General features: G+C 40.5%; 1 protein-coding gene across 1 annotated transcript in view; it reads left to right on the top strand.

The window, feature by feature from the left end:
• The window catches only part of ccdc125 (coiled-coil domain containing 125), an 83,333-nt gene that overhangs the window by 45,949 nt on the left and 9,959 nt on the right, over positions 1-27,425 (top strand). Inside the window, exons 7-10 of the mRNA XM_034169747.1 lie at positions 5,995-6,107; positions 10,425-10,529; positions 14,093-14,243; positions 17,846-17,964. Of these exons, the coding sequence (XP_034025638.1) occupies positions 5,995-6,107; positions 10,425-10,529; positions 14,093-14,243; positions 17,846-17,964 (488 nt within the window). The remainder of the gene's footprint in view (positions 1-5,994; positions 6,108-10,424; positions 10,530-14,092; positions 14,244-17,845; positions 17,965-27,425) is intronic.

Here is a 27,425-nt window from a genome sequence, read left to right as displayed (position 1 = left end):
TCTCCAACTTATGGGTTATCTGCTTTAAGCTACGAGTTTGTGAGTTATACCACGGAGTCAGACACTTCTGATTTAAAGCTCTCTTTTTCAGAGGAGCTACAGCATCCAAAGTTGTCTTCAATGAGGATGTAAAACTATTGACAAGATACTCTAACTCCCTTACAGAGTTTAGGTAGCTACTCTGCTCTATGTTGGTATATGACATTAGAGAACATAAAGAAGGAATCATATCCTTAAACCTAGTTACAGCGCTTTCTGAAAGACTTCTAGTGTAATGAAACTTATTCCCCACTGCAGGGTAGTCCATCAGGGTAAATGTAAATGTTATTAAAAAAATGATCAGACAAAAGGGAGTTTTCAGGGAATACTGTTAAGTCTTCTATTTCCATACCATAAGTCAGAACAAGATCTAAAATATGATTAAAGTGGTGGGTGGACTCATTTACTTTTTGAGCAAAGCCGATAGAGTCTAATAATAGATTAAATGCAGTGTTGAGGCTGTCATTCTCAGCATCTGTGTGGATGTTAAAATCGCCCACTATAATTATCTTATCTGAGCTAAGCACTAAGTCAGACAAAAGGTCTGAAAATTCACAGAGAAACTCACAGTAACGACCAGGTGGACGATAGATAATAACAAATAAAACTGGTTTTTGGGACTTCCAATTTGGATGGACAAGACTAAGAGACAAGCTTTCAAATGAATTAAAGCTCTGTCTAGGTTTTTGATTAATTAATAAGCTGGAATGGAAGATTGCTGCTAATCCTCCGCCCCGGCCCGTGCTACGAGCATTCTGACAGTTAGTGTGACTCGGGGGTGTTGACTCATTTAAACTAACATATTCATCCTGCTGTAACCAAGTTTCTGTTAGGCAGAATAAATCAATACGTTGATCAATTATTATATCATTTACCAACAGGGACTTAGAAGAAAGAGAGCTAATGTTTAATAGACCACATTTAACTGTTTTAGTCTGTGGTGCAATTGAAGGTGCTATATTATTTTTTCTTTTTGAATTTTTATGCTTAAATAGATTTTTGCTAGTTATTGGTGGTCTGGGAGCAGGCACCGTCTCTACGGGGATGGGGTAATAAGGGGATGGGAGGGGGAGAGAAGCTGCAGAGAGGTGTGTAAGACTACAACTCTGCCTCCTGGTCCCAACGCTAGACAGTCACAGTTTGGAGGATCCCAAAAAATTGGCCAGATTTCTAGAAATGAGAGCTGCTCCCTCTAAAGTGGGATGGATGCCGTCTCTCCTAACAAGACCAGGTTTTCCCCAGAAGCTTTGCCAATTATCAATGAAGCCCACCTCATTTTTTGGACACCACTCAGACAGCCAGCAATTCAAGGAGAACATGCGGCTAAACATGTCACTCCCGGTCTGATTGGGGAGGGGCCCAGAGAAAACAACAGAGTCCGACATTGTTTTTGCAAAGTTACACACCGATTCAATGTTAATTTTAGTGACCTCCGATTGGCGTAACCGAGTGTCATTACTGCCGACGTGAATTACAATCTTACCAAATTTACGCTTAGCCTTAGCCAGCAATTTCAAATGTCCTTCGATGTCGCCTGCTCTGGCCCCCGGAAGACAATTGACAAGGAAGAGAGGAGAGGCACAGAATCCACGTTGTTTGAAGTCAAGTGTAAAGTTTCCACAGTCAGTGATGGTTTGGGGTGCCATGTCATCTGCTGGTGTTGGTCCACTGTGTTTTCTGAGGTTCAAGATCAATGCAGCCATCTACCAGGAAGTTATAGAGCACTTCATGCTTCCTGCTGCTGACCAACTTTATGGAAATGCAGATTTCATTTTACAAGAGGTCTTGGCACCTACACGCAGTGCCAAAGCTACCAGGACCTGGTTTAAGGACCATGGTATCCCTGTTCTTAATTGGCCAGCAAACTCGCCTGACCTTCCCTTATTTAAATTGTTGCACCGGCAACATTTACTGTATGTTCGTTTTGTGAATTGTTCTGTAATTTATGTCTGTAGCATGGCCCAAGCAGAGGGTCACCCCTTTGAGCCTGGTCTGCTTTAGGTTTCTTCCTCAGAGGGAGTTTTTCCTTACCACTGTTGCTCTAGGGGGTGGTAAGGTTAGACTTTACTTTTGTGAAGCACCTTGAGGCAACCTTGTTGTGATTTGGTGCTATATAAATGAAAATAAATTGACATTGATATTGATCTTAGCAAAGCTCTCGATTTACCGATCGATCTACGTTCCGATCCTCACCTATGGTCATGAGATTTGGCTCATGACCGAAAGAATGAGATCACGAGTACAAGCGGCCGAGATGAGTTTCCTCCGCAGGGTGGCTGGGCGCTCCCTTAGAGATAGGGTGAGGAGCTCGGTCACTCGGGAGGAGCTCGGAGTCGAGCCGCTGCTCTTCCACGTCGAAAGGAGTCAGTTGAGGTGGCTCGGGCATCTTTTCCGGATGCCCCCTGGACGCCTCACTAGAGAGGTGTTCCGGGCACGTCACATTGGGAGGAGGCCCCGGGGAAGATCCAGGACACGCTGGAGGGACTACATCTCTCGGCTGGCTTGGGAACGCCTTGGAGTTTCCCCGGAGGAGCTGGGGGAGGTGTGTGTGTGGATCGGGAGGTCTGGGCGGCTTTGCTTGAGCTGCTGCCCCCGCGACCCGAAACCGGATACAGCAGAAGAAGATGGATGGATGGATGGATATTGACCTTAACCCCATAGAAAATCTACAAGGTATTGTGAAGAGGAAGATGCGACACGCCAGACCCAACAATGCAGAAGACCTGAAGGCCACTATCAGAGCAACCTGGGCTCTTATACCACCTGAGCAGTGCCACAGACTTATCGACTCCATGCCACGCCGCATTGCTGCAGTAATTCAGGCAAAAGGAGCCCCAACTACAGTAGTGTTCAGAATAATAGTAGTGCTATGTGACTCCACCCACGCCCTTTGTATATATATATATATATATATATATATATATATTTATTTTTATTATTATTATACTTTTTTTTTTTTTTACGTGTATGGCTACTTAATTAGGCAAATATGTTGTCAATTCTAAGGTTGAACTGCTTCATGTATTTTTGTTTTGTTTGTTTGGGTTCTCTTCTTATATTTCATGTATGATTTTGTTCAATGTGATAGTATTTTAACTGTTAAAACAAATAAAAATATTGTTAAAAAAAAAGAGATTAATCCAGGTTTTGAGTATATTTCTTATTGTTACATGGGAAACAAGGTACCAGTAGATTCAGTAGATTCTCACAAATCCAACAAGACCAAGCTTCATGATATGCACACTCTTAAGGCTATGAAATTTGGCTATTAGTAAAAAAAAAAAAAAGTAAAAAAGGGGGTGTTCACAATAATAGTAGTGTGGCATTCAGTCAGTGAGCTCGTCAATTTTGTGGAACAAACAGGTGTGAATCAGGTGTCCCCTATTTAAGGATGAAGCCAGCACCTGTTGAACATGCTTTTCTCTTTGAAAGCCTGAGGAAAATGGGACGTTCAAGACATTGTTCAGAAGAACAGTGTAGTTTGATTAAAAAGTTGAGGAGAGAGAGTGGAGAGGGGAAAACTTATACACAGGTGCAAAAAAATTATAGGCTGTTCATCTACAATGATCTCCAATGCTTTGAAATGGACAAAAAACCAGAGATGCATGGAAGAAAATGGAAAACAACCATCAAAATGGATAGAAGAATAACCAGAATGGCAAAGGCTCACCCACTGATCAGCTCCAGGATGATCAAAGACAGTCTGGAGTTACCTGTGAGTGCTGTGACAGTTAGAAGATGCCTGTGTGAAGCTAATTTATTTGCAAGAATCCCCTGCAAAGTCCCTCTGTTAAATAAAAGACGTGCAGAAGAGGTTACAATTTGCCAAAGAACACATCAACTGGCCTAAAGAGAAATGGAGGAATATTTTTATTTATTTCTTAGTTTATTTGAATAGGAACAAGCATGTTCCATGAGTCATGTTACATACTACAACATTTTAGCAAGTGCTAATTTGCAATGTCCGTCCCGAGATGGTCTTGCATAAAAAAAAAACATTTTGTAGACTGATGAGAGTAAAATTGTTATTTTTGGGTCCAGGGGCCGCAGACAGTTTGTGAGACGACCCCCAAACTCTGAATTCAAGCCACAGTTCACAGTGAAGACAGTGAAGCATGGTGGTGCAAGCATCATGACATGGGCATGTTTCTCCTACTATGGTGTTGGGCCTATATATTGCATCCCAGGTATCATGGATCAGTTTGGATATGTCAAAATACTTGAATAGGTCATGTTGCACTATGCTGAAGAGGACATGCCCTTGAAATGGGTGTTTCAATAAGACAATGACCCCAAGCACACTAGTAAACGAACAAAATTGTGGTTCCATACCAACAAAATGAATGCCTTGCATATGTGAAGAAATCATGAAAAACTGTGGTTATACAACTAAATACTGGTTTAGTGATTCACAGGATTGCTAAAAAAGCAGTTTGAACATAATAGTTTTGAATTTGTAGCATCAACAGCAGATGCTACTATTATTGTGAACACCCCCTTTTCTATTTTTTTTTTACTAATAGCCCAATTTCATAGCCTTAAGAGTGTGCATATCATGAATGCTTGGTCTTGTTGGATTTGTGAGAATCTACTGAATCTACTGGTACCTTGTTTCCCATGTAACAATAACAAATATACTCAAAATCTGGATTAATTTTTTTTAGTCACATAGCACTACTATTATTCTGAACACTACTGTACGTATTGAGTGCTGTACATGCTCACACTTTTCAGTTGGCCAGCATTTCTAAAAATCCTTTTTTTTTTGTATTGGTCTTAAGTAATATTCTAATTTTCTGACATACTAAATTTGGGTTTTTCATTAGTTGTCAGTTATAATAATCAAAATTAAAAGAAATAAACATTTGAAATGTATTAGTCTGTGCGTAATGAATGAATATAATATACAAGTTTCACTTTTTGAATGGAATTACTGAAATAAATCAACTTTTTCATGATATTCTAATTATATGACCAGCACACCTGTGTGTGTGTGTGTGTGTGTGCGTGTGTGTGTATATATATATATATATATATATATATATATATATATATATATATATGTCTCACAGACTGGTACCGGTCCACGGCCAAACAGTCTTTAGTCTTAGGACAGTCTTTTTATTTTCCTATTGGCTCCTGGGCAGCCCTTCCGGGGAGACTCATTAGCACAGCGAACAGACAGGAACTTAGAAAGAGAACAGAACCATATTTTGTAATGTCAAAGACAAATTCTCTTTAACATCAATTTAAAACCTCTATAAAAGGGAAAATAGGACCTAAGAGAACATACCCTGCAGTGACACAGGAAGTACCTCAGTGTTCACTTAGGTTGCTTGGATAAATATAATATCAACCAGCAAAGAACCTATCCAGAAATGTCAAAAATGTTTTCAAGTCTGTCTAACAATTTACAAGAATCTATAGTATAAAAAGATGCAAGAAAATATTGATAAGTCCTAAATCATGGGTGCCGAAGTTCGGTCCTTGAGATCTACCTTCCTGACACTTTTGTCTCCCTGCTTCAACGCACCTGAATCTAATGAAAGGCTTATTAAAAGCCTGCTAACCAGTCTTTCACTGGATTCAGGTGTGTTGGAGCAGGGAGACAACGAAGAGTGTAAGGAAAGTAGATCTCGAGGACCGAACTTGGGCACCCCTATCCTAAATACTGGCAGTAAAGACTTGAAGCAGTTATCTTAAAAATATGCTACAAGTTGTTGCAAAAACTACTTTTTTTTTTGGAGAATTTTCCAAAACAGAGATAAATTAGAGACTGGTCTACAATTAGCCATTCCATTCATGTCTATGTCCGCAAGTCCTCCAGCCAGAATATACACCAAACAGTCTGATCTTGACTTAAATACACAAATGCACAATTGCACAATTTACAACAAACCCTTACATGCTCCAGTTGCAAATCTGTAGTAGTTACTGTTTTATTGTGTGTTGTAGCTCTCGGTCGACATCGTTTGGAGCTCATGTCCCTGTTGAATGTGAAGGAAAAGAGCCTTTTCCAAGAAACTAAACCACAGTACGATCCAGAGAGAGATGGAAGTGTTCTGGAGGTGAGACACAACTGTGATGTACAAGTCTTTAAAAAGTGAATACGGCACCATCAATCAGTCTGTGACTGAATTCAAGCCACAGTTCACAGTGAAGACAGTGAAGCATGGTGGTGCAAGCATCATGATATGTGCATGTTTCTCCTACTATGGTGTTGGGCCTATATATCGCATACCAGGAAAATGGGTGTTTCAACAAGACAATGACCCCAAGCACACTAGTAAACCAGCAAAATCTTGGTTCCAAACCAACAAAATCAATGCCTCGCAGATGTGAAGAAATCATGAAAAACTGTGGTTATACAACTAAATACTAGTTTAGTGATTCACAGGTAAAAAAGCAGTTTGAACATAATAGTTTTGAGTTTGTAGCGTCAACAGCAGATGTTACTATTATTGTGAACACCCTTCTACTTTTTTTACTAATAGCCCAATTTCATAGCCTAAGAGTGTGCATATCATGAATGCTTGGTCTTATTGGATTTGTGAGAATCTACTGAATCTACTGGTACCTTGTTTCCCATGTAACAATAAGAAATATACTAAAAACCTGGATTAATCCTTTTAGTCACATAGCACTACTATTATTCTGAACACTACTGTATGTCTGCTATCCTGCTTTCTGGCAACTCCACCCCCTCAGTCCAGATCCATCTCTTTGCCACTGTGCGGCCACATTTGTCCAATCCAAATCACATTGCAATATCCTCACTGCAGATCCAGGTGAGGTGGACTGAGTCATAGGCTTTCTTGTTGTCAATCCAGGCTGTGCTCAGGTTGGTCTGCCTGGTCTTAAAGACTCGATGTACTGCTCTGTCAAACAGTAGTTGGTGACTTTGGCCCTCTGATATTGTTTCCAGTGCCCTTCTGAGCTGTGCTCACTTGCTTACTCAACTTGGTTGCTATGATGTCTGATAGGAGCTTCCATGTTGTGGAGAAGCAGGTAATTGGCCTGTAGCTCCAGAGTGTCGTACCCTTGTAGGGGGGTCCTTCATGATCAAGATTGTTCAGCCCTGTATTAGTCAGTCTGGGTGGACCCCCTTTAGTTTTCAGAACTGCCTTAATTATTCATGGCATAGATTCAACAATGTGTTGGAAACATTCCTCAGAGATGGTCTATATTGACATGATAACATCACACAGTCACCCATTCAACCAGTCTGCCCATTCTCCTCTGACCTCTGACATCAACAAGGCATTTTCGTCCACACAATTGCCGCTCACCGGATATCTTGTCTTTTTTTTGGACCATTCCCTGTAAACCCTAGAGATTGTTGTGTGTGAATATCCCAGTAGATCAGCAGTTTCTGAAATAGTCAGAGCAGCCTGTCTGGCACCAACAACCATGCCACCTTCAAAGTCACTTAAATCCTCTTTCTTCCCCATTCTGATGCTCGGCTTGAACTTTAGCAAGAAGTAGGTACAGAGCAGTTGCCAGGGAGTGACAATACAGCTGGGTAAATATATGGGGAACGCAACTGCAATCAAATTGTTAATGTTCAGCTAAAATATGGCCAGATTTTGCTGTCATAGTAATTCTATTACTGTAGAATTGCCCCGTTCTTCTTCTACTTCATATTGCAGTCCATTTGCCTTATGGCTTTGTTCCAGCCTCTTTCTTCCTAAGATGGCACACAGAACAGCTACAGGTTCGGCACTGTGTGCGGAAAGAAAAAGGACAAACCACCTGGTTTTGCACTATATGTGACACACCACGTGACAAAAAAAAAACAAAAAAAAAAACAAACATCTGGCAACAAATTCTGGCTACTTGTGATTAAAAGGTTTTTAACTTCAAAATCTAAAAAAACTAACTAAATGTTTAGGTGATGGAGCAAAACAAAAACCAAACCTCAATGTGTATCTTCACCCTCCATCAACACGTTGAATGCTCAGCTGACAACGGCACACAAGCACATGGAAAGTTGCACACACAGTAGCGGAGCAAAATATAAAAAAAAAACACCACAATTTATAATACTTAATTCCTGTTATAAGTAGCAGACTTAGTCTTCGCTTAGATGTACACCAGGAAGTACCAAGTACTTACACAGTGAGACAAAAAGAAATCTTGTACATGGGGAAAAAGATGCATCCATAATCATTTTCACCAAGGGTAATACTGTTTCTTCCATAAGGAAAACAAAGATACATAAGGCTCTATGTTCCATTTTATGTTGAATTATTTAAAAAAGAAACCTTTGAAATCTGACATTAAATGCACATGAAGCTCATGATGTGATGCTCTTATTGGTGTAATATCATTGCACTTCCAAAGACACCATCAGATCAACATCCGCACACCATCAGATCAACATCTGCACACCATCAGATCAACATCCGCACACCATCAGTTCAACGTCTGCACACCATCAGTTCAACATCTGCACACCATCAGTTCAACGTCTGCACACCATCAGTTCAACATCTGCACACCGTCAGATCAACATCTGCACACCGTCAGTTCAACATCTGCACACCATCAGTTCAACGTCTGCACACCATCAGATCAACATCTGCACACCATCAGATCAACATCTGCACACCATCAGTTCAACATCTGCACGCCATCAGATCAACAACTGCACGCCATCAGATCAACAACTGCACGCCATCAGATCAACAACTGCACGCCATCAGTTCAACATCTGCACACCATCAGACCAACATCTACACACCATCAGTTCAACATCTGCACACCATCAGATCACCATCTGCACACCATCAGTTCAACATCTGCACACCATCAGATCAACGTCTGCACACCATCAGTTCAACATCTGCACACCATCAGACCAACGTCTGCACACCATCAGACCAACGTCTGCACACCATCAGATCAACGTCTGCACACCATCAGTTCAACGTCTGCACACCATCAGACCAACGTCTGCACACCATCAGAGCAACATCTGCACACCATCAGATCAACATCTGCACACCATCAGTTCAACGTCTGCACACCATCAGTTCAACGTCTGCACACCATCAGATCAACATCGGCACACCATCAGATCAACATCTGCACACCATCAGTTCAACATCTGCACGCCATCAGTTCAACATCTGCACGCCATCAGTTCAACATCTGCACGCCATCACATCAACATCTGCACACCATCAGATCAACGTCTGCACACCATCAGTTCAACGTCTGCACACCATCAGACCAATGTCTGCACACCATCAGACCAACATCTGCACACCATCAGACAAACATCTGCACACCATGAGATCAACATCGGCACACCATCAGTTCAACGTCTGCACACCATCAGACCAACATCTGCACACCATGAGATCAACATCGGCACACCATCAGATCAACATCTGCACACCATCAGTTCAACATCTGCACGCCATCAGTTCAACATCTGCACGCCATCAGTTCAACATCTGCACGCCATCAGTTCAACATCTGCACGCCATCACTTCAACATCTGCACGCCATCAGTTCAACATCTGCACGCCATCACATCAACATCTGCACACCATCAGTTCAACAACTGCACACCATCAGATCAACAACTGCACACCATCAGATCAACATCTGCACACCATCAGATCAACAACTGCACACCATCAGTTCAACAACTGCACACCATCAGATCAACATCTGCACACCATCATTCAGGCAGAATGTTCTGGATGGGGGAAAACAGAGAACATCTCAATATTATTCCATCTTTCCAATAATGCATATAGTGCATAGAAGTCCATAAACACCAGTGTCTCTGCATCAACCATGGACACATTAGGCTGAATATCTGCAATATTATGCAAATGTAGTAAGGTGTTTGCAGCCCAACAGTCTCGCACTGAACTCATCACATTTTTATGAGAAACGTTAATTTTAACCAAATGAAAGTAGCTTGTCACTTAGTGATGCAAAGGGGTGCTGACCAAGTGTAAAAATGTGATGAGTTGGGAGTGAGAATATGTTGCCCAGTCACTCGTCGACTATGGAGTTCAGATATTATTGTGGGGCCATAGATCACTCTATGGTGAATAACACATGTTCATTTATACAGTCGTGGTTGTAAATTTTAGATACACTCATCATGGACATGAACATCATTGCAGTAGTACTGGAAATTCAGGTAGGTTTGTTAGTTTTATTTTACTGTTCCTATTCTGGGGCATAATGATGGAGTGGTAGTCGGCTCTCTTCAGTCCCAATAAGATGCCCCACTAGTCAGGACACCTCATTCCAACAAACTGAGCCACTCCTCATTAAACAGTGCAGAACAAAGTGCTGCTGAAATAAGTAAATATTGTATGAAAATTTAAGTGCAGTGTGAGTTCTTCTGTTTTATTCAGCTGGCAGTGTTGGGGGCTTGTCGCTGTCTTGGTGTTCCTGAAGCTTGTCCATGTAGTCGTACGGCTGCCGCCAGCAGGAAGCAACTCATTGAGCTGCAACAAGAGGTAACCTCGGCGTCAAAGGTTTCTTATCAAAACCACTCTGTACAAAACCATTCTGTTGTGTTTACAGAGAAAAAATGGGAGCTGTGGTTGCCAGAATAATTCTGTACAAATTTCAGAAACAGTATGTAAATAGCTTTACAGAAAAGACTGTAAATTTTACAGGATAAAACTTGGAATTTGCTAAAATAATAATAATAATAAAAAGGAGAATGGGGTTAGGCAGTCTGAATGAATGGCATTCAATATACAGTAAACAACAACTGCAATGAAATAATTAGTTTAAAATAGTATGTTAATGTTAATTTAGACAAAAAAAATTCTGTTGGATTTAATGATTTAAAGTGTAAATTTATTTGTAAATTACAACAGCTTTACACCTTAAAATACACAGGTTCTGTGAAGGTATTTACGTATTTCTCTGTTGTAAGACAGAGAATGGTATGACTGTCAAGTGATTAGTCACCAAATATAGTAAGTCCAAAGTTATCTGTTAAATGTTTGCAAACAGAAAAAAAGTTGCTAATAGTTTTAATATTTTCAGCTGTACCCCATACAAGGGGTATTAATCACCCTGTTGGTTCCATCCATGAGTCTTCTGAGCACAGCTCCTCCTACATCAGTTGGTGTATTTCAGTACAAGCTAACAAAGTACCCATCCTTTGGACGGTGAAGAAAGAGTGTACTAATCGTGAGTCACTGACCTAGGAAAGTGTGCAGCAGTATACCGAGACAATGTATTAGCTTCCAAAATAATGTTTTCAAAGCATTTTGAATTGGCAGCTATAACAGACACACTGAGCCCTTATTTAAGAAGGATAAACTTCATCTTTTTGAACTCCTAATAATTAAGAAATGACTGACTCTGTAGTGTAATGAAAATGGATGTAACTTTTAAATTTTTCTGATTATGTTATGAAGTTGTCAATAAAATTGATCTATCATAACAGCAGCTGACAGTAAAAGACATTTGCAGCAGTAACAGCACCACCTAGTGTATACTATATATAAGTATGATGGGAATGACAGATTATAATAATTTATGAGAATGCACAAACTTCAAGGCAAGACTGGAAAGAAAGTGTAATAAAAAACGTGCTGACATATGTTTGCAGTAATTAAGAAGCAATGCTTTCACAAAACTATACTGTTTTAATGCATAATTTTTTTTTGGGGGGGGGGGGGGGGGGCCTGCCTGAGAGCTATTTTCGGCATCAAAACTGGGTCTGTAGCGCCCGAACGACAATAGCTGGCACAAATGTGATGGCAGATTTGGAATCTGTGGATGTTTTTGCCCTAGAAAACATCTTCAGATAATTTTCAATGACCTACCTTGATGAAATATGGACAAAAAAAAAAAAGCAGTGCTCAGTGACAATGCATTGACTGTCATACATGGAAGCTGGACGGATTCATACTCGCTAGGCAAAAATGCCATCTGGATAAAATTGGCAGTATATCACAGATTGGCAGTTCTAATTAACTGCAAAATGTGGGCAAGGGTGGCTGGGCGCTCCCTTAGGGATAGGGTGAGGAGCTCTGTCACTCGGGAGGAGCTCAGAGTTGAGCCACTGATCCTCCACGTCGAAAGGAGCCAGCTGAGGTGGCTCGGGCATCTTTTCCGGATGCCCTCTGGACGCCTCACTGGAGAGGTGTTCCGGGCATGTCCCATTGGGAGGAGGCCCCGAGCAAGACCCAGATCACGCTGGAGGGACTACGTCTCTCAGCTGGCTTGGGAACGCCTAGGGGTTCCCCCGGAGGAGCTGGGGAAGGTGTGTGTGGATCGGGAGATCTGGGCGGCTTTGCTTGAGCTGCTGCCCCCGTGACCCGACCTAGAATAAGCGGAAGAAAATGGATGGATGGATGGATGGATGTGGTCAATTTAGGGGATTTGTGAAAGAGACATGAAGTGCGTCCGTAACTACAGAGGATATATGGGAAGGTCGAGAGTGTAGAGATGATGTGTGAGGTGAGCAGATCCAGAGAACATTGAGGACAAAAAATGGGACCTCCACGCTTAGTATATAGATTTGCCGGTCCAACATTTCAAGTAGAGATAATATAGAAATAATGAATGTTTATGAGTTCAATGGTATGAATATTTCATGAGGTGAAAGATGGAACATACCATTTTTTGTGTATCTGTCATCTGGCCTTTGTGTATGAGTATGGGTGATCATGTGTCTGCCTTCTTGTTTCATGTCTGAATTTGGTGTGAGCCCCATATATGTGTGGGCATTCGGGCATGTGTGTGTGTCCTGTCTGGATCTTGTGTCTGTGTTCGGGTTGAGGTCCTTATTCATTGTTTGCATTTGTTTACAGTTTGCTGGGAATCAGGGTTGAGTTAATTATCTACCATGTCTGTTGCTGCACATGTTATCTTGCAGTTTTGTGCGTTTTAGTTTTATGATCTGGTTTTAGTTACACATACCTTGTGTTGTCCATTTTGTATGTTATCTCATTGTGTTTCTTTAATTCCTCTGGTGTTCTCCCACCCTCATTCAGTCATCACACTTGTTGTCAACCATTTCTTGTGCTTATAAATCATACCCGTCTTCTTCCTCCTTTGCCGGTCAGTTACGTTTGTCTTTGTGCCATGTGTCCTGTCTGTCTCCATTTTGTTATTCTGGATTGTAAGCATTTGCACCCTGCTGTGCTTTCCTTTCTGTGTTTTTTTTTTTGGTTAGTCCCGCATTTGGTCTCACTTGGTCTTTTGTTATTTTGGAGTAATTGTCACATTGGATCACCCTGTTCACCATTGTTATATCACCATTGCACTGAAAGATTAAACACCTTGGATTTTGGGAATTTTACCCTTTGTGTCCTGGCTGTCCTGCATCTTTGGGTTCTATCTTGACTCAGCTTAACTGAAACCATAACAATACCTTTCTTGTCAAAGGCTCCAGATTAGGTTATGCCCAAAGAATTTGTCATATCTGTTGAACAATAATCGTTTTGAAGTGTTACGGTCATCACTTAGTCTAACAATTCCATGGAAATGGCACTTACTGAATTATGGACCTACATCAGTGCTGCAGGTTGTTAGTGTCAATGTGGCTCATTGTCTCCAATAAATGGTAATTTTTAAATTATGAATGGAATGTCTAAGTATTGCCCATTGAAACTGTTGCATCTCCCCACATTTACAGTATAAAGAGGCAGCAGGCCTTACTATTTACTGCATAGGTGTTTTTTTTTATGGCAGATGGCAGTGACTTTACAGAAATATGTCCAGAAAAAACAGTCACATTTAGAGACTAAAAATGTTCTGACCAAGAACGTGTTCTTACTAGAATCCACATACGTATGTCTGTCTTTTTCCACAGAGAGCTATTAAACTGGTTTAAGGGCTCTAACTGATACATATGGACTCTGCTCAATGCAGTTAAGGAGTGAATGAGGACGAAAGTTTTCTTTATGTCCTCAGGTGTGGTGCAAATATGGCATCTAGTAACAGAAAAATCATTCATAGTATCTTTAATGTTTATGCTCATGTTCTCTCATTTGTTCTGACAGCATGTGTTGCATTTTGACTGAACTAAATGTGTGTTTTTGTGTGTTTCCAGTTGGAGGTTCAGTGCAGGATGAGGGATGAGGCCATGATGGTTGCAGATGCCTTTCGTATTGCATTTGAACAGCAGCTAAGGAAAAGAAGTGAACACTTCATTTTGCTAGCTGAGGCCAACATCCTCAAATCTCATCACTGTGGGCCTGAAGGTACACATGATAGAGTCTCAGGACCAGTCATGTACTGTATTAAAGACCCCTTCACACACAGTCTAAATTTCGTCGATTTCTGCATAAAGTGCACATGAAGCAGGAATCGTATGCAAAAAGTGTCGAATTGTAGCTGCTTCTAAAGCCTCGTACACCTGGTACTACAGTTATTTGCACAAATCAGCGGCTGAAAGACAAGAGTGTGCGCTGTGAGAGCCCATCAAACCCTCTCGCTGCAGGTGTCAGCCAAATTCCAGGTGACACACACGGACATCTAACACCGCTCGCATGACACTTAGAAAATGTGTGGCCAATCGCACTATTAACACGACAACAGTCAGCAGACAATCGTTGTGCTGGCAGTGAAATTTGTCTAAGTGCCCCATGAGTGTGGCTTTGGTCTGTGCACTGAACTGACAGGAGGTGTGGCCGCTGACAGAAGCGGCTGTGGAGATCTGTCATTCTGGACGTCCCAGCTGGACAACACGTACTGTGTTTGGACAGACATGGACTAACAACTGCCCACTGTGATGCACGTGTGTCTGCTTGCTGTTATCACGTGGACATAAATAAAAACATATATCGCTGTGGCGACGGGCTGCAGCGAGCATGTGCGCACATATTGCAGCCCATTGACAGGCTGCCCCAGGTTGAACGGACCGTCAGCTCATAACACGCAGCGGGTGATCTGACTGTCATGTCACCCACATGAGCTCTGTTCCACATGACGCGTGTGTTGGGCAGGACAAGTGCAGGCCTGCTGGACACGCACCAGATATGTGGTTATGATGAGATGCATGCTTGCCCGTTGGCGCGATGTTTCGTGGTGCTCTCATACAAGCTGTTTCAACGGGCGTTGCCCTGGGTTGTACATATTCACACTATGTGTGAAGTGGCCTTTAATGTCATAATAATTTTTCAAAAGGATCTGTATTCAAACCTTTCTCACCCCAAATTGTCAAAGGGTGGGACAGTATGTAAAGTGAAAAGCAAAAACCCACAACACAGTGATCCTTGCATTTTTCTTTGGCTTTCATTTCATTATAGACTGTACAAGGTCTGTCAATAAAGTAACGGTCCTTTTTATTTTTTTCAAAAACTATATGGATTTCATTCATATGTTTTTACGTCAGACATGCTTGAACCCTCGTGCGCATGCGTGAGTTTTTCCACACTTGTCGGTGACGTCATTCGCCTGTGAGCACGCCTTGGGAAGGAGTGGTCCCGCCCCCTCATCGGATTTTCATTGTCTGGAAATGGCGGAATGAAAAGGACTTTTTTTCCATCAGAATTTTTTCAGAAGCTGTTAGAGACTGACACCTGGAAACCATTCGAAAAATTTATCTGGCTTTCGGTGAAAATTTTACGGGCTTCACAGAGAATAAGGTTTGTTAGTACAGCTTTAAGGACCCCTTTAAGGACGCTCGGTGCGCCGCGCTCTGAGCTGCGACGATGCGACACAAGCCACTGGACCATTTCTAAACGGATGGCTCTGTGGATACGAGACCGTCGTGTGCTCTTTCTCTGGTTATCACAAGAGCTGGACATCAGCCATTTTCTGGCATATTTCACTTTTAACAAGAGATTTTGTCATGGAAAGCCGCGTGGAAGCTTCGCGTGTCACGACCGATTTGCTTTGGAGGCGAGACAAAGGAACACCTCCGTTTCGGCGTGTCAGAGTACAAGTTTGGACATGTCTATCTCGGCTTTCAATGCTTACCAGTCCAATAAGTATCAGTGAAATTGTGGAGAGCTGGACATGTCCAAACTTGTTTTTTTTTTTTGTCCTGTTGAAAAATGCATGGCTGTCTCTGGAAAAGGTGCCATCTTGAAGTCACTATATGTTGCTCTAAAATCTCTTTGTACTTTTCTGAATTAATGCTGCCATCACAGAATTGTAAATCACCTAGCCACTGACACAACCCCATAACATGACAGTCCTTGGCTCTTGGACTTGTTGATAACAATCTGGCTGATCTCTTTCGTCTTTGTTCTGAGCACATGGTGTCATTTCTTCAAAAACATCTGACCGCAATATGTGTTTCCACTTAGGGTCGATACCAGTATTACCGAAACACCAGCATAAGCTGTCCAGTATACGGACCATTGTTCCCAGTCCCATGTTTTTGATATATCAGCACTGGATGTGGTGACCACTTAGTCCACGTTTTTTGTGCCTTAGCACAAGTACTTTAACTTGAACTTCCCCACATCATCAACAGCACATGCCGTCTCGCTGTCTTTCACAGCACAGCAAAAATTGACAGCATACCCACAGTGAGTTTTAAAAACATATTTACACTGTCTGCTTCACATACATCACACATGTGAGAAAGCCTTCTTACCTGTCAGTCAGGTAGCACTTTCCACATAAATACACTAGTTTTCTTCTTGTCATGTTTTCTCACTGCTCACAGAGACTGTGTAACTGTGTAGCCAGAGGGACGAGAGGACGGAATACTCCCCCTAACTCCTTTAGAGTAAAGGTCCACTTTTGGTTTCATGAGTTTTGTAAACTTTACCCTCTGACATTTACTATTCCAATTATACTGATAGATGGGCATTCAAAGATAAAAAAAAAAAAAAAAAAAATGAGTCAGTTAACAGGGAAGGTTTTGAAATAAATAATTCATTTAAGGGAGGATATTCATTTTTATAACATTTATAAGGATAATGACTATTTTTAACAACTAAAATGTTAAATCAATATAACTGTGTACTAGTTTTACTGCAATTCTGCATTCACTGGACTTGATGAAGTATAAGTCATATATATGCCCTGAGGCCGGTTGGTTGCTGTGCTTACCTCCATATTTTGTTGCGTTCTCAATTATCCGCTTTGTTTCTGGTGTCCTGATTTCCGATTACTAACCTGCCTGTCTGTTTCTTCAAAGTTTAGCTCTGCTATTGGCCCTCCTATGTGGTATTTTTAAGATTTTGCCCCTGCCTTCTTGCACACTATTTGCTGATTGAACAGATTAACTCTCTACCAAACCCTCTCCTGTGTTACTTACCATTTCTCCTGTTGTTCCTGCCTGCATGCTGTTACATGATAGGCACTACTGCTAACAGCCTACTAGCTGGCAATAAAGACAGTCTGAACAGGCAATCAGTGTTGTTTTCTGCTCAGGGGTCTCCAGTTGCACATGCATGCATACAGGCTTTACCTGAGCTGATCTGTTTATAAGTAATAATAAAAATAAAAGTCTGCCCTATCCTATCCTACTTTGGTGTCTCTGCCTAATTTAAAAATTCCACAAATGTGGGCATGTAGAGGTTATGAACACAATTCTGTTCATAACATCCAGAAGCCCATACCATAATTAATGAATGTTTACTTTCAAAACTTGAACACAGCTCTCAGGAGAAGATAATAATGACAGCAAATGTAAGATACTTATAGTTATAGCCAGCTGCTGTTCCAACAGGTAACATGAACTTTGATCTGTGTTATTTGCTCATAAGGTATCTGTCTGTATATTTACTCAAGTGTCACTTTTACTAGTTTTTCCCAGACCATATGCCTTCTCTGTTGGTGTCAGGAAGTCAGCAGTACTGAACATTTGTTGTCCTCTTGTAGACTCTTTGTGTTTTCCTCATAGGTGCTAATCGGCCTTCTTTAATCAGCGTAAGCCAGAGATTGAGAGGACTGCTACCTTGTAGCCTGGATGTGAAGATGCCTGATGATGTTTTGGAGACTCTCTACACCTTGCTTGACCTGGTTAGTGTATTCCATTGAGAGAGGGAACAAAACAGTTTACATTTTTGGGTGCAAGTTCCTTCATGTTCACAATACATCTAGAGAATTAAATCATGAACCACGAATCACTTACTAACTAACAAACACTAAAAAATTAAAACAGGTGCACCATCAAAGGAAAACCTTTACAGCAGACAGCTCGACACACCTTTCAATAGTTAAAAAAAAGCAACCAGTAAACTGGGGAGCTCATTTCTGGCAGGGGACACAAAGCGGAAGATCCCAGGTGGAAAAACATACTAATTGCTCTCAACATAGTGCAGACCCTTGGAGTAACACGTGTTGGCCATCTGCTGCTAGCCCAGTGAGTGGTACAGCAGGGTCCTCCAACCCCTCCAACGTAGGCATGGCCCAAGGGTACCAGCACCTTGCTCTCCAACTCTGTGAAGAATGGACACTGATACTCATAGGTGCAGTGGAATGGTGACAAACCAGGAGCCAAAACAGAGAGCCAATTGTGTACCCCACCCACAACAGCTGCTCATCCCACTATGCACCCTGCAACCATGGTAGTGGTTGCAAGAACCTTTTGGCGAAGACAAAGATATCCTGTTGTGGGCACAGACAGAACTCCCGGATGTCTTTTGACTAGGTGGCACGCCATAAATGGTGGTTATAAAGGCAAGTAAACAATTACACAGACACATGGACCTAAATACCCTGACACAGGAAAGTATGCTACACAGAGAGAATGCTAACACAGGAGAAAATAACCAGAGACCACAAACAGGAACGTGCAGCAGTTCTGCTTCGTGTATGTCTCATCCCATCAGATCTTGGAAACAGGACACAGAACTTTTTTTTTTAACAGAAACATGTTCTATGGGGTTAGTAGAGCAAAATTAACTTGGTTGCTACTTGGGCAACCTTGAGCATTTTTCAGAAATCAAGATGGCAGCCGTGGCCATATTGGAGTTTCTTTCATTTTCCACTTCTCTCCTTGATGACATACAGGGTCATGTGATACCTCGTTTCAGGGGTATTTGAGGGTGGAGAATTGATTTTTGTTGGGAATTGTTGAAAAATAATGATAAAACAGAAGCTACAGTATCAAGCAACAAACTTTTATTACTTCTTCCAATAACCGAACCAAGGTATATGAACGTGTATGCAGTTTACCTTGCCTTAGCAAACTGAAAAACTCATCACAAATCATTCTACCAGTATGTGTGTGTGTGTGTGTGTGTGTATATATATATATATATATATATATATATATATATATATATATATATATATATATATATATATATATAAAGGGTGTATCGGTACATGTATTTGTATTGAACCGTTTCGGTATGGGGCGTTCAGTTTGGTACAGGGCTGTGGACGGGTGAGTTCGCGTTGCGTGTGTTTACATTCTGTGTTAACAACTTAGCGACTTTCTCGCTAAATCTGGTGACTTCCAAACCTCTCTTGATGACTTATTTTCTCAAAAGTGACTAGCGACAAATCAAGCTACTTGTCCTGGCGTTACCATAGACTTTTCTGATGTTTGGCAACTGAAAGTGAAAGTCTCTGTTGTCACCAAGCAGAGTCTCCCCTCTGCCGCTGCAGCAGCCTGTCTGTTATGCGCTGAATGTTCAATCTACCTCACTTGGACTCGCTCAGCCTACTGACCTTGTTTGTTGCGCTGTGATTAAATAGGCCCCAGACTTTAAGAAGTTATTTTATTTTAATAAGTGATGGCCAATTTTAATGGCAAAATAAATAAACAAACCAAGAATCAAGTTTATTTGTAGTTCTAAATATTTTTAAGGTGTTTTTTTTTTTTTTAATTCTTTATTTTCAAAGAGTGGAAAACAAAACAGAGGGAGTCAATTACAGATTGGATCATTACAAGAGTCCACTCTTATTTTTCTGAAAAATAATAATATAGAAAGAACAAAGAAAGAACACAACAAAATGAGAGAGAAGACCATCGCATGTTGTACAAAATTAATAAAGCCAACCATTAAAATGAGTGAAAGAGACACCGAATAAGAATTAGACACCATTACATAAAAGGGATGCAGTTCTGTTTTAGTCTCTCAAGCACCGGTTACTTCCGTGAAATCTGGGCGGAGAGGTTTAACAAATTGGACCCACTGTTTCCATAGTTTGATAAAAACTTTCTTTTTAAGTCTGATTGCAAATGTAACTGATTCCATGACATAAATCCCATTCACAATATTTATCCACTCTGACACTGTAGGGGGATCAGGCAGGAGCCAGCGTTTTGTTATTGCTTTTTTGGCTGCTGTTATTAAAACCAGAAAAAGATATTTATTAAAAGATTTTCTAAAATGAACCTCGGTCTTTCCCAGAAATAAAATAGGAAATTGCAATAAAATATTTTCACTAAAAATGGATATTAAAATATCCTGAATTTCAACCCAGTAGGATTTCAGTTTTGGACATTCCCAAAATATATGCCAGTGACCTGCCTTCTGCTCCCCACAGCGTCTCCAACATTCTGCTGCCCTTCCATCAAAATGTGCCTTTTGCTTTGGAGTAACAAAAAAACACATAAGACACTTCCAGCTAAATTCACGCCATTTATGAGAATTGGTACACCTCCATTGCAGTTCACATATATCAAGCCAATCTTCATCTGTTATTGAAAGAGAACCCTCTCCTTCCCATTTATCCCTAATATATTTTGTGGAGTGACTCATTTTTGACAGTAGACCTTTGTAAAGTGTTCCTATTGCTCCTTTAATCAAATTATTTTTATACGCCTTCAAGAAAATGACTAAAATTGGATCGTTAATGTCGGTTTTATTAATAATATTCTGTTGAAAGTAGTGTCGTAGTTGGAGGTACCGAAAAAAGTCGGAGTGTTGTAATTGAAATTCTCCCTTTAAACTGTCAAAATCCTTCATTTTTCCGTTATGAGTAAGTGAGTAAAAGGTTGTAATACCCTTAGAGATCCACTGTTTAAAAGTATTGTCCAACATATTGGGTTTGAAGTCAGGATCAGTCGCACACCAATGGATTGTCTGAATTTTATCATCTAGTTTAAACAATTCTTTTACTTTTCCCCATATTTTTAATTGAGTTGCAATCCATGGATTTTTGCACAAGTCTATATATTTACCTAAGTTTTTATTAGCCAATATTGTCTGGATTGGAGGGTCTGTTATTGACAATTCAATATCTTTCCATCTAGCCTTAAATCTCGATGAGCACATGTTACTAAGTGGTTTAATCTGAGCGGCAAAAAAGTATCCTTTAAAATATGGTAAAGCGAATTCTCCCTCTCTTTTTGATAGCTGTAGTGTTTTATATTTAATACGTGGCTTTTTACCCTGCCAAATAAATCTGGAAATTATTTTATCAATTTCTGAAAATTCTTTCTGGGTAATTTCCACTGGGAGTGCTTGAAATAAAAAAAGAAAACGTGGACGCATATTCATCTTTATAGCATCAATTCTATGACTAAAACTAAGAAAAGAAATAGCATTCCATCTTGTTAAATCTTCTTTCATTTTGGACATTAGAGGGGTATAATTAATTTCTTTGAGAACTGAAAGGTCTTTTGGTAAGAGGATACCCAAATACTTTATAGATTGCAGTTCCCATTTTAATGGGAATTTTTCACAGAAATGTTTAGGTGGAGAAAAATTGTTAAAACTTGGGTCTTTTGTATATTCAATTTATATCCCGAGTAATTTCCAAATTTCAGCAGAATGTTCATTAGTTCCGGAAGAATAACATTGGGTTCAGAGAGATATACCAATACATCAATCAATCAATCAATCAACTTTTTTTTTATATAGCGCCAAATCACAACAAACAGTTGCCCCAAGGCGCTCCACACTGTAAGGCAAGGCCACACAACAACCATGAAAAACCCCAACGGTCAAAACGACCCCCTGTGAGCAAGCACTTGGCCACAGTGGGAAGGAAAAACTCCCTTTTAACAGGAAGAAACCTCCAGCAGAACCAGGCTCAGGGAGGGGCAGTCCTCTGCTGAGACTGGTTGGGGCTGAGGGAAAGAACCAGGAAAAAGACATGCTGTGGAAGGGGGCAGAGATCGATCACTAATGATTAAATGCGGAGTGATGCATACAGAGCAAAAAGAGAAAGAAACAGTGCATCATGGGAACCCCCCCACAGCCTACGTCTAAAGCAGCATAACCAAGGGATAGTCCAGGGTCACCTGATCCAGCCCTAACTATAAGCCTTAGCGAAAAGGAACGTTTTAAGCCTAATCTTAAAAGTAGAGAGGGTATCTGTCTCCCTGATCTGAATTGGGAGCTGGTTCCACAGGAGAGGAGCCTGAAAGCTGAAGGCTCTGCCTCCCATTCTACTCTTACAAACCCTAGGAACTACAAGTAAGCCTGCAGTCTGAGAGCGAAGCGCTCTAATGGGGTAATATGGTACTACGAGGTCCCTAAGATAAGATGGGACCTGATTATTCAAAACCTTATAAGTAAGAAGAAGAATTTTAAATTCTATTCTAGAATTAACAGGAAGCCAATGAAGAGAGGCCAACACGGGTGAGATATGCTCTCTCCTGCCAGTCCCCGTCAGTACTCTAGCTGCAGCATTTTGAACTAACTGAAGGCTTTTTAGGGAACTTTTAGGACAACCTGATAATAATGAATTACAATAGTCCAGCCTAGAGGAAATAAATGCATGAATTAGTTTTTCAGCATCACTCTGAGACAAGACCTTTCTGATTTTAGAGATATTGCGTAAATGCAAAAAGGCAGTCCTACATATTTGTTTAATATGCGCTTTGAATGACATATCCTGATCAAAAATGACTCCAAGATTTCTCACAGTATTACTAGAGGTCAGGGAAATGCCATCCAGAGTAAAGATCTGGTTAGAGACCATGCTTCTAAGATTTGTGGGGCCAAGTACAATAACTTCAGTTTTATCTGAGTTTAAAAGCAGGAAATTAGAGGTCATCCATGTCTTTTTGTCTGTAAGACAATCCTGCAGTTTAGCTAATTGGTGTGTGTCCTCTGGTTTCATGGATAGATAAAGCTGGGTATCATCTGCGTAACAATGAAAATTTAAGCAATACCGTCTAATAATACTGCCTAAGGGAAGCATGTATAAAGTGAATAAAATTGGTCCTAGCACAGAACCTTGTGGAACTCCATAATTAACTTTAGTCCGTGAAGAAGATTCCCCATTTACATGAACAAACTGTAATCTATTAGACAAATATGATTCAAACCACCGCAGCGCAGTGCCCTTAATACCTATGACATGCTCTAATCTCTGTAATAGAATTTTATGGTCAACAGTATCAAAAGCAGCACTGAGGTCCAACAGAACAAGCACAGAGATAAGTCCACTGTCCGAAGCCATAAGAAGATCATTTGTAACCTTCACTAATGCTGTTTCTGTACTATGATGAATTCTAAAACCTGACTGAACCTCTTCAAATAGACCATTCCTCTGCAGGTGATCAGTTAGCTGCTTTACAACTACCCTCTCAAGAATCTTTGAGAGAAAAGGAAGGTTGGAGATTGGCCTATAATTAGCTAAGATAGCTGGGTCAAGTGATGGCTTTTTAAGTAATGGTTTAATTACTGCCACCTTAAAAGCCTGTGGTACATAGCCAACTAACAAAGATAAGTTGATCATATTTAAGATTGAAGCATTAAATAATACATCATCTGCATATAACGCAACTTTTTGTTCCTGGTCACCAATAGTAATTCCTCTTATTTTCTCTGATTGTCTGATGCATTGAGCAAGTGGTTCAATATACGAGGTCTATTAGAAAAGTATCCGACCTTATTATTTTTTTCAAAAACCATATGGATTTGAATCACGTGTGATTACATCAGACATGCTTGAACCCTCGTGGGCATGCGAGAGTTTTTTCACGCCTGTCGGTTACGTCATTTGCCTGTGGGCAGTCTTTGAGTGAGGAGTGGCCCACCCTCTCGTCGATTTTTTCATTGTTTAGGAATGGCTCAGAGACTGCTGCTTTGTTTGATCAAAATTTTTCAAAACTGTAAGGCACAACTGAGTGGACACCATTCGATAAATTCAGCTGGTTTTCGGTAAAAATTTTAACGGCTGATGAGAGATTTTGGTCTGTAGTGTCGCCGTAAGGACGGCCCACGGCACCTGACGGCGATCTGCGCTTCAAGGCGGCAGCGTCTCGCCGTTTTAAGTTGAAAACTTCCACATTTCAGGCTCTGTTGACCCAGTAAGTCGTCAGAGAACAGAGAACTTTCAGAAGTCGTCGGCATGAGGAGTTTATTCGGGCATTCCATTGTTAACGGATATTTTGTAATGAAAGAACGTGCGGGCAGAGTCGCATGTCGGGCCGGACCTGACCGCGGGGGGTCGCGACAGGAAAAACACCTCCGTTGGAAACCTTAATGGGCAAGTTCGAACATGCCCAAGCTGTTAAACAATTTCTCAGTTACTCACTTGTTGAAAGCCATCAAAAGCTGCCTGAATTTTACAAATGGTTTTCAACACGGAGGTGTTTTTCCTGTCGCGGCGCACACAGATTTGCCGAGTCGTCACGGAAACGACTCGGCAAATTTGCGCACACGTCTTTCATTAAAAAATGTCCTTAAACAGTGGAATGTCCGCATAAAGTCCTCATGCCGGCCTCTTCTGAATCTTCTCTGTTCTCTCACAATGTCCTGGGTGAATTAAGCCTTAAATTAGGATGTTTTCAGGTCGAAACAGGCCGACGACGGCGCCTGGAAGCGCTGCATGACGTCCCACCCTGTGGGAAGTCCTTACACCGACAGAAACACCCCACAATCTCTCATCAGCCGTTAAACTTTTCACCGAAAACCAGCTTAATTTCTCGAATAGTGTCCACTCGGATATTCGTCACAGGTCCAGAAAAATTTTTGATAAAGCAACGCGCGCCGTCTCGAGCAGCGTGTGAAACAAAGGAATTCAGCCGAGAGGGCGGGACCACATCTCACTCAAGGCCTGCCCACAGGGAAATGATGTCACCGACATGCGTGAAAAAAACTCACGCATGCGCACGAGGGTTAAAGCATGATTGGTGTAATCGCACGTCATTCAAACCCATATAGTTAAAAAAAAAAAATAAAAGGGTCGGTTTATTATCTAATAGACCTCGTATAGTGAGAATAATAGCGGTGATACCGGACAGCCTTGGCGCGAGCCGCGCTGTAGTGTGATAGACTCCGTGAAGTGTCCATTAATTTTAACCCGGGCCAAGGGTTTATCATACAGTGTGCGAATTACTTGAATAAAATTATTATGTATCCCTAATCGTTCCAGAACTTTATACAAAAACGCCCAACTAACTGAGTCAAACGCCTTCTCAGCGTCGAGGCTCACCAAAAGAGCCTCTATATTGTTTTGATGGATGTGGTGCATGATATGTAGGGACCGTCTAATGTTATCGTGAGTTTGACATTGTGAAATAAAACCCGTCTGATCCGTATGTATGAGATGTGGAAGCATCTTCTCCAGACGTTTAGCTAGAATAGTCGTGAACATTTTATAGTCAACGTTAAGTACAGAAATAGGCCTGTATGAACCACAGTTTAATTTGTCTTTACCCTCTTTGGGGATAACTGAAATAACTGCCTCCTTCCAGGATGGTGGTGTTTTTGAATTTTTAAAAACTGAATTACAGGCTTTTAAAAGGCTAGGGGTCAGTTCCTTACGAAATACCTTGTACCAATCTGAAGGGAAACCGTCTGGGCCAGGTGTCTTATTGGCTTTCGACCTAGATATGGCACTATTTAGTTCTTTCTTTGTTATTTCTGCTGTCAATATACTATTGTGCTCTTCAGATAAAGTAGGTAAATTAAGGGAATTTAGAAATTCCTCAATTTGTGAATCTGTCCCTAAAGGTAGTTGTGTATATAGGCTTTTATAAAATTTCTCAAATGCTTTTTGTATTTCTTCTTGTTTATGCAATAGAAGACCAGAGTCTGAATCTTTTATTTTATATATTGTATTATCTGCCCTTTCTTTTTGTAGCCTTCTAGCAAGGATTTTTGATGCCATAGGGCCTACCTCATAATATTTTTGTTTCACAAAAACTAACTTTTTTCAATTTCCTGAGTATATAATAAGTTTATTTCGTTTCTTGTTTTTTTTTAATCTCTTCCAATATACCTGGGGATTGTTTCTTTTTATGCTCAATTTCTAACTCTTTTAATTTTTTATCCAAGTTTAGACGTTTTATTGTTTTTCCTTTTGATTGTGGGCGCACTAGGATATAATTTTCCCCCGAATTACTGCTTTCAAGGCATCCCAAACTATAGTTGAATCTACGTCCCCAGTATCATTAATTTCTAAAAATTGTTTTATCTCCTTTCTCATGTTAGCCACAAATAATGGATTATTCAAAGTACTTGTATTAAATCTCCAAAGTGTATTACGCAAAGTTTGATCAATCTGTATTGTACAACTGACTGGAGCGTGATCAGATAAATCGATTGAGCCTATATCACAACTGTTAATTCTATGATGGTCCCTCTTAAAGATAAAAAAATAATCTATACGCGAGTATGTGTCATGAGGATGTGAATAAAATGTATAATCACGACCCGAAGGGTAAAAATCTCTCCAAAGATCAATTATTCCAAATTCAAACAGCAAATTATTTACTTTTTTAGACAATATGTTATTAGCTGAGATTTTAGATTAATCTAAATTGGAATTAAGACGTAGGTTCAAATCGCCACCCTGATTATTATTCCTGGAGCACCAATTATCAAATCAAAGACCTTCCTATAAAAAGAGAAATTACTTCCGGGGGGGCATAAATATTACAAAAACTTATCATCACATCATTGATCTTACCCGAAACTACTATATATCTTCCGTCTTTATCAGTTTCCTCAGACACGTAATCGAAAGGTATTTTCTGTGAAATTAATATCGCCACCCCTCTTCTTCGGCCGTTTTTATAAGATGAAAAATATATTCTTGTGTAACCCATTCTTTTTAATTTTTCGTGTTCTACTGTAGAAAGATGAGTTTCTTGTAACATTACAATTTGGGCATTATCTTTTTTACTTTTGATAGTATTTTAGTCCTTTTAATTGGATTTGAGATCCCTTTAACATTAAATGTAAGTATTCTAATATCTTGTATGTTCATGGTGTCTTATCTAAAATTAAATAAAATAAAAACCTATAGAGATAACATTTACTTTCATTTAAATTAAAATGGTGCACAAGCGGACTCTCTCCCATTGAACAAACAACAAAAGAACCTGGAACAAATTGAACAATTACACCAAAAATAAAAAAGGTCCTTCCAAGCTAGGGGCTCATGTAAATAAGCCCTGTATGGTCCCGCGGTGTTAAGGACCAATTAGGGGAGGATCTCACCTCGTGCGTGAGGGAGAGCCCTAATGATGTCTTCTTGCTAGAGAAATATTTTTCGACCCACATAAAGATTCAGTCCCGACTATCTGAATATCTGGTAAATCAAAACAGTACAAAACAGCA

The sequence above is a fragment of the Thalassophryne amazonica genome, chromosome 5 (assembly GCF_902500255.1).
Source record: "Thalassophryne amazonica chromosome 5, fThaAma1.1, whole genome shotgun sequence".
Taxonomy (NCBI): Eukaryota; Metazoa; Chordata; class Actinopteri; order Batrachoidiformes; family Batrachoididae; genus Thalassophryne; species Thalassophryne amazonica.
Note: the sequence above shows the minus strand (reverse complement) of the source record. Positions and strands in the feature narration are given on the sequence as shown.